This window comes from Pestalotiopsis fici, assembly GCF_000516985.1.
Source record: "Pestalotiopsis fici W106-1 unplaced genomic scaffold PFICI_Scf_4, whole genome shotgun sequence".
Classification (NCBI taxonomy): domain Eukaryota; kingdom Fungi; phylum Ascomycota; class Sordariomycetes; order Amphisphaeriales; family Sporocadaceae; genus Pestalotiopsis; species Pestalotiopsis fici.
Genome location: NW_006917094.1, coordinates 3,295,522 through 3,303,476, shown reverse-complemented (window position 1 = coordinate 3,303,476; position 7,955 = coordinate 3,295,522). Strand labels below are relative to the sequence as shown.

The window sequence follows — 7,955 nt, the reverse complement described above, 5'->3', positions numbered from 1 at the left end:
CTCTGTAGCAATCCATTCATGCTTACTCACGTCCAGAGACTGGATTACCCAATGACCTCTTCTGGTCCATCAAATATCATGTCCATTGATACTTGCATACTTGGTCCTAGTTTCTCCTGACAGTCTGGGGCTCATCTACGTACATCTTAGTCGCAGGTACAACAACAAAGTGTATAGGTATGTGTTTGATATCAATGATATATACAGACTGGCTGCCCGCCTCCTGGTAGAGCTGATCTGTTCCTGCTAATGCTGCCTGGATGAACAGTTGCCCACAGAAAACAAGAATACCAGCTTGGATACCTGCAGATGAACGATAATACGATGTCCATGAAGGAGACCTTTGTAAATTGTCGAAAGTGACCATGCTGGACTTGCTGCTGAGCGGTGCCCATCTCGGGCAGTCCTAGCCTGTGTCACTCCAGCCTCGGACGCATCAGGATTGAAAGGAAAACCTCCACCCGCTGGTCACCAAAACCCAACGACTACTAGTGGTGTAAACAGGCAATTCATGCCGTAATGTATGGTATTTTCTGGGTCCTAGGTCAATAAGTCATGACTACATGTGTATCTGTGCCTCGAGCGGAAAAAGCCAATATTTCTCTTAAGGCAGAACTCAAAAGTACCGGCTAGAAAGCACGTGTTGCGAAGGAAGCGTCCATTAGGTATGTCTCGAGCATATCAAGCTGTTTGTACCCTACTTGCAGTCTGTCAAAGTGAGTACGCAGCGTAGTGCCTGTCCAGTGGGCCATATTAGGGACCGACCGACTGACTGACGGAGCAATAAATAGCTGACGGGAAGTTCCTCAAACTCGGCAATCGGCTAACGTTCATGGACTGAACTCAACAGGTTTTTATAGATCGTCTTCTCTTCTTCTCTTGCGTGTCATGCAATGCAAGTCATGCACCTCAATGATACTCATTAAATTTGGGCCCTGCAGCTCGTATGCTAACAGACTATTTGACTATTGCCTGTTGTCTGCCTTTTGACAACATCGTTTGGGAAAGAGATCGTCGGATCTTCGGCAATCCTACCAACGAGAATTCTTGGTAGGGATGTTCCTCGCGCCCGGTTTTGATTTGTACTCGGGGCTTCTTTTTCGTATTGGGTCTCCATAGAAAAAGGAATGGCCCCACGGTTGCAACCAAGTGCCGTTCCCCGGAAATTGTGCTTGCTATTCTGTTTTTTTTTTCCCCTCCCCTCCTTCGCTGCTTTGGTCTATGAATGGCAATTCGGATCCGGTGCATTTTGACGATGAAAGGAGTGATACCTGGCCTCTGCTGCCAGAGCTCTTTGCCGGTACTTTGATTGATTAGCGGGACAGTGGTTTCGACTGACTACCTACATAGCTTTGACAGCATTGCTAAGGGTCACCGTAATGCTGCTGCTCTCTTGGCTGCTTTTTCACAGATCGCTCATTCGTCAATGATCTACGCTGAATTCAACATGAGTATATTGTAGTCGAATTGTTCTTTGTTACCGTGGCTGAGCATCTGCGGTAGTTTATAAACGTGGTGTAGTACCGTGTATCAGGGTGTATTATGTGTGCATGCCGAGCTGTGCCTCTCTGCTCCCGTGTACCTGCTGGCTGGTAATACCAGGAATGCTACCTCTCTAGGTGTTGCCATGCCTTCTTTTATGAGCGTGCGCGCCCGTCAGATGCTGCAGGGGGCATCCCGTTCCAGTCTCGAAAGTCGGCTTCTTCTTAGATGGGTCAAGGGGTGGACTCCAGCCGGACAGGGTTCAAACGTTGGTCGACATGCTATGTTCGAAACGACGAAACTCTTGACAGCTGTAAGGTAAAATTTCCAGTCCTCATTGCCCCCCATCATTCACATGACATGGAGAAGACCGACCGTTTCTTGCCGCTGGAGAAGCATGAAAATAACCGTGAGCGAAAAGAGCTACTATCCTCTCTTCTACGGTTCGGTCTGGCGCGGTGGTTCCAAAATCTCGTAGGCTGAACACCCCGCTAAGGAGTATCAAGTGAGCCTTGTTGTTGTGGAATGACCTTACTATGATCGCCGAGCCACTGAGCTCAAAGGCAATGGTCTGGCCCAAGTGTGACGACACGCCTGACGAACCGTGTGTCGTTGAATAAAATTGGGTTTACCGTATGTACCAGTGCCCACCAGTGACTATTATTGCTGGGTTTGTAGGGCAGAGTACAATAGAACAGAAGAACAAAACCAACCAGCCAGCCAGCATATGAATATTCGGGAACTTCCCAGTAGACCATAAAACTAATGTATGCATCTGTAGGCCATCTATCTTGGGGGTGCGGGTTACCCTGCAAGGCTCATGATTCCTCTCGTCAGAGTCTAATGAACCTGACATTTCCAAGCACCAACAAGTCTGCAGTGAAATTTGCAGACTAGATACTAACTAAACTCGAGTCTGACTGGCACTTTTTTCTTTCTTTTTCTTCCAGGGCCAACTTGTATGTCAGAAGGGTCCATGCCCAGTGAATCATCCGCCCTGTAATCCAGAGGAATTCGCCGTTGAAAGCAATGAGGCAGCGCCCTCCATTAGGCATAGGGCATTTGTTCAACTACGCGCAGCCAGAAAGAAAAGAAAAAAAGTATCTGGTTAATCGGGACAAGGATGTATCGTAAAGTGGAACACCTTCTCCAGCTAAATTCGTGGCTGTTCATTTCTTAGCAGTTAGTGGCCATCCCATGCTGAAACTGTCAGGAGAACAGTATGAACACGGAGGCAGGCTCACAAACTGGCAAGCTAGAAGCAAGGCAGATTTGCGAGTTTTGCAGAGCTATGCGGTGTGCCGTTGAGGTGAGGCTTGTGGTTACATCGGCATGGTCTTCACACTGTATTCGTAGCTGCTACGGGGTCCCCATCGGCGGGAACTTCACCAGAGAGGACAGGACCCGGGTCATGCCCCATCCCCTCCCCCGGCTGAGGTTGCTCGCGAGGCGTCCGCAGCACACTTCCTTCCACTGCACAGCCCATCTCCCTCCTACATTAGTTTAATCAGGCCAAGCACATGGAAGAGGGCACGGCTTTTTCCACAGTCCAGATCGATTCAACTTCTGTTCTTGGGACTCTCTATTAACTCTCTTTTCGAGTCTCCTCACATCTTGATTCTTGGTATTAAAACCAAACCCATCTGCGCTGCCTCGCGGGTCCGCCGTGCCATCCACTCGTTGATCTTCACTTTGCACTTTTTCTTTGGGCCGAACCTTTTTATCTTATTCGCTCCTGTTCTGTATAGAGAGAGGAACGAAACAATTACCGAGTGCCCTACTACCCTCGTCATTCACTCCTACTTCTTGCTGGGACGCACACTCGACCGACACACATACACACGCACATAGCTTATTGGAAGAGGGGAAGTCGCATCAATTCGGCAATTGCATCATTCGGCATCACAGCCAAGCCAGTCCGGACTACGGGCATGCGACCACCATAGGGATCGATCGCTCTCTCGCCTGCTTGCTTGCCTGTCTGTCTGCATAACGACGTCTTGACACGACCGTTTGTGTGTCTTTTTTTGGTCGTTGATCCAGACTCGGATACGACATTAAACCGCAAAAGGTAGAACAGCTCCCCCTCCTCCCCCGTAAGCAGCACGAACCTGTCAGCGAAAGAGGGAGAAGAAACAGAGGAAAAAAAAAAGTCAGCATCAGCCCGCCTTAGCCCAGAACGAACAGCCGATCCTTCTGCAAGGTGCGTGCTGAACCCCTGCGCTACCTACGTACAATACCTACGCTCATTACAGCTACCTGTAGTGGTTGCTGCTGCCTCTTGCGCCCGTCACCCTCGTCACGGATCAAACTCCCTCAGACCTGTTTCAGCCGACCACCAACATAACCCGATTTGAACTCTAGTTGTTGACTTTATCTGTTCCCACTGAATAGGCTCCTGAGACTTTCTTTCCATTCTCTTATTCATACTCGCCATCGCCAATTTCATTGTCAACCAAAACCTTCAGCATCCGAACCCCACAACAACCCGTTTTCCCTGCGGTGAGCCGGAGCACGCGCGCACTTCCCGTTCGTTTAATTGATTGCTTGGTCCTCTGCCAAGACCGCCTGGACATAAGCGCCACTCCCGTTTAAGTGAGACATCCCAGCAAAGGCGACCTACTATTTGGCGCGCCAACAACCCCCCCAGGGACCCCCAAAAAAGAGCCCATTTCATCAAAAAGGGCCGGCCAACCGCCTTCTCTCTCTACCAAAGAACCGTCGCGACTCCTCTATTTTTCGAGGAGTCCGTTGCCATAACTGCCCGCCCTGGCTTTCAAACAAGACTCGCGCCGGTCCCTACTCGAAGGAGATCCTGGCTTCAACGAACGACAAACCACTTACGCCCAGTATCCCCAGTTCTCTGCTGCTCAGTCCACCGCTTCAGTCGCTGACTATCCACCACCGCGACAACCGCAATACGTTGAATCATTCCCGCCGCACATGTCTTCCAAGCAAGGAGCGGCCAGCTTGGCCAGGAGTACGGCCGAGCTGTTCAAGAAGAAGTGGTCGCGTGCATACTTCATCGTCGCCGTCGTCCAACTTATTTTGTGCATAGCTTTTGAAGGGTATGATTTTCTGGAAATTTCCATGAATTCGAGCTCAAGCCTCGAGTGGAAGAACACTAGTGACTGACCGAATGCCAGTTATGTCTTTGCCAAATTCAACGACAGTTTGAAAGACACGGAACAGTCACCGTACAACACCGATGAGAAAGTCCAGTCACAGCTCAAGACGATCCCGACTTTCCTTGCACTTTTCATCTTTGGATTCCTGTACGAGCTCGTCCTCGTGTGGGACGCGCTTCGGGTCAAGAACACAATTCAAGTCATTGGTATTTGTATCGCAAACCTTGCTTTGTTGGTTTATACGTCCATCCAGGTCGATCAAATCCGCGAGGCCGTTGATATCTTGATCACCCAGAACGCTGTGGCCGACTTGACTGTTTGGAACGACGTGCAGGGTATTCTTATTGCCATTCCTTGTGTCATCGGCGTCGGAACTATTTGTTACAGTTTCGTCGCTTGGAAGTTGTACCAGGAGTTTGCCTGGGACATTCTCAAGCATATTGGAGCCGACTATCGCATGAAGAAGCGATTCCTCCACTATCAGGTATGTCGGATCTTCCAACATGTACCACGTAAAGGCAACAATTACTTACAAACCTTATAGATCTATATTGCTCTGCTCAAGTTCGATTTCTTCTTCTTCATTGGTTTCACCATTCAGTTCCTGGTCGTCGTCGCCAACGGATCTAAGGGATCGACTGGTGGATCGACTAGAGCTGAGTTTGGCCTGACATGTGCTGCCATTCCAGTCACCATCGCCATTCTACTTAGCGCAGCATGGTTTACCCGAAGAGAGTGGAAATGGGGCATGGTCTGCATCATGGTTCTCTACCTTGGTGCTCTCGCCTACTTCATCTTCAAGCTGTCCCGAATTTACGATCCAGTCAAGGGCCCGTACTATGCGCCAGTCAAGAAGTCAATGACTGCCTTTGCTGTGATTACGATCATATTGATCGTCATCACCATTGTCAACTGCATGGTTTGCACAATGAATTTCGGCGCTGGCTTGAAGCAGCATCTCCTGAGCAGCCCCCGACGCGACATGGACAAGGATCAAGTATCCTATTCCATGAACGACGTGAAGCAGTCAGCCCTTCCCACCAGGATGACCATTGATTAATAAGGCATACAAAGACGGGGAATTCGAAAAACATGGGCGCAACTATAGATGTATAAAACGGCACGATTTCACGACTCTCCTTTTGCATTTTCTCGCAAGATATCCGGCCACGAAGGCCTCGCATGGGGGAGCAACACGGATGCTGAAGCCATCGTCGTGTCAAGCTGACTTGTTCCGACGTGAACATATTGTTTTTCTTTTTTTTTTTTTTTTTTTTTTGGTGGGGCGTTCAGCGATCCAACCTGGAACCTGTCGTATTCCAGGGCTCTGTGATTTATTTTATTTGTCATTTCGCCATGTTCTTTGAAGCGTGCAAGTTGCAGGTGTTCGGAAGTCAATCTGGGCCATATATAGGCCATTTCATGGCATGAAACAGAACGCGGTAGATACACTACGTGGGCTTCCGACTTGCTCAATCTATAGTGGAAAAAAAAAAGATCAAAGTTGTGCTGCAACAATAATGAAAGATGAAGGGAAAAGAAAAATGTGTATTAATTTTGGTTTGTGATTGTGTGTGTGTGTGTGTGTGTGTGTGTGTGTGTTCTTTTTTCTTTTTTCTTTGCTTGAAAGGAAAAATTTGATTGTGACGACGAAAGAAGTATGAGACTGAGTAAAGACTTGACAAATTTCAGCAAGCCATGTTTCGACAAGAGAAGTTTCCATATGATTATGATGGACGGCTATAATATACCCTTAGAGTCCTTGAATACTTGATCTTTGCTCACAACGCCTACCCCTAGATATAAACTCATTCGTTCATCGTCCTCTGTAGTGTTCACCTCTAAATATTCCGCTTCGTATCAATTCGTCAAGTCTTGCCCCATTATCACTTTGGGGACCAAATAGAATGCAATTCCCAACACCAGCAACCCGAAAATAAAGCACATTCCATGTGTCAAAAAATGGGAAGAAACCATTCGAGACACACTAGTAAAAGAGAAAATTGAAACCTTGCTTCACCTCACACCCCCCATTCACCAAACAGTATGTCGAGGCACTCGCGGCTCCGGGCCCGGACGGCCTCGAGACCATTCCAGTCCCCAATCTCGGCGCACAATTCCTGGAGCAGCAACAGGCCCTCAAAATTGTAGATGCTGGCGCCCGAAAGGTCCCAGTCGAGCGAGACGGCTTCGGACAGGAGCCATTGGGCGCGGACCAGACGCCGCTGCCGCTGCTCTGTCTCGCGAGCGCCGTCGGGTGTCAACGGGACGGTCGCCGTAGAGGGTGGGCACGGAAACAGATTGCCGGTGGCAGTGCATTGCGCCCGCTCGTACAGTGCCATGGCCGTTAGGCAGTTGACCTCGGTCTCGTCGGGTGGCGCGCCAGTGTACTCCTTGCCCTGGAGCAGGGCGGCGCAGGCGTCGGGGATGGAACGGTCGTGCCACGCCGTCTGCCAGCCGAGATCCAGGAGGAGGTACGAATTGATGGCGGCGACGTCCAGGTCAAAGTCGACATCTTCCATGCTGTTCGGATCTAGCAATGGGTCCACATTGTCCCGGGCCCCGGACCACTGTGGTGATGACGACGATGATGACGCGGCGCTGGCGCCGGCCGCTTTGCCGGAATTGAGGATTGCGAACATCTCGTCCTCGGCCAGATGGAGTCGCGGGTGATACCCGTGCTGTCGATGACCTCGATGGCTTCTGAGTAACAGGTCAAAAAGTATGTCAGTCCCTTTTGTTCATTCTTTCCGTGGGGAATTCAAGGATCATGTCTTCTGCACCAATGTACATACCGTAGCGTTTCGCCGTACCATAAACTCACGAGATCAAAGTACATTGTCTGGTTGCCAGAAGGATTCTTATCCTTCCTGCTTCCAAGCATATTTACGATGTCCGACACAACGCTGTACAAAAGGTCGTATCTATCGTCGCCATCACCACCTCCTATATTATTGCCAGAGCACTGTTGCTGAGAGAACAGCTCACTCAGCTGCCTAAGCACATGATGGACGATGTGATCTGGTGCCAAGCGGATGCGCGCATACGACGAGAGGTAGTCCCATAATTTGCGGTGAATGTCCGCTGTTGCCGCTGCAGTTGCGGCATCCACCCCCGACGGGAGGGCCAGAATGATCATGAGTAGGTTCAACACTGGGTACAGGAGGTGCTCGCAATCGTCCAGCAAAGTATGCAGTCGCTCAAAGACGGCATGGGCCAGCGCCCAGCCCTGATGACTTTGTGACTTTTGAAGGAGCCTGTGAGGTTTCTCGAATCAGCTCAACATGTATTTCCATCGGGCCCTTCTTTCTCTTTTTCTCTTTTTCTCTTTTTCTCTTTTCTCTT

General features: G+C 49.6%; 2 protein-coding genes across 2 annotated transcripts; one reads left to right on the top strand and one right to left on the bottom strand.

Moving 5' to 3' along the window:
- Positions 1-4,425: 4,425 nt before the first annotated feature.
- On the top strand, positions 4,426-5,670 carry PFICI_07001 (uncharacterized protein; the record flags this gene model as incomplete). Its single annotated transcript, XM_007835582.1, has 3 exons — positions 4,426-4,550; positions 4,629-5,094; positions 5,155-5,670. The coding sequence occupies 3 exons, from the start codon at positions 4,426-4,428 to the stop codon at positions 5,668-5,670; spliced, it is 1,107 nt and encodes a 368-aa protein (XP_007833773.1).
- Positions 5,671-6,631: 961 nt separating this feature from the next.
- On the bottom strand, positions 6,632-7,749 carry PFICI_07000 (uncharacterized protein; the record flags this gene model as incomplete). Its single annotated transcript, XM_007835581.1, has 2 exons — positions 6,632-7,313; positions 7,406-7,749. 2 exons carry the CDS (start codon positions 7,747-7,749, stop codon positions 6,632-6,634), a joined length of 1,026 nt encoding a protein of 341 aa, XP_007833772.1.
- Positions 7,750-7,955: the final 206 nt, after the last annotated feature.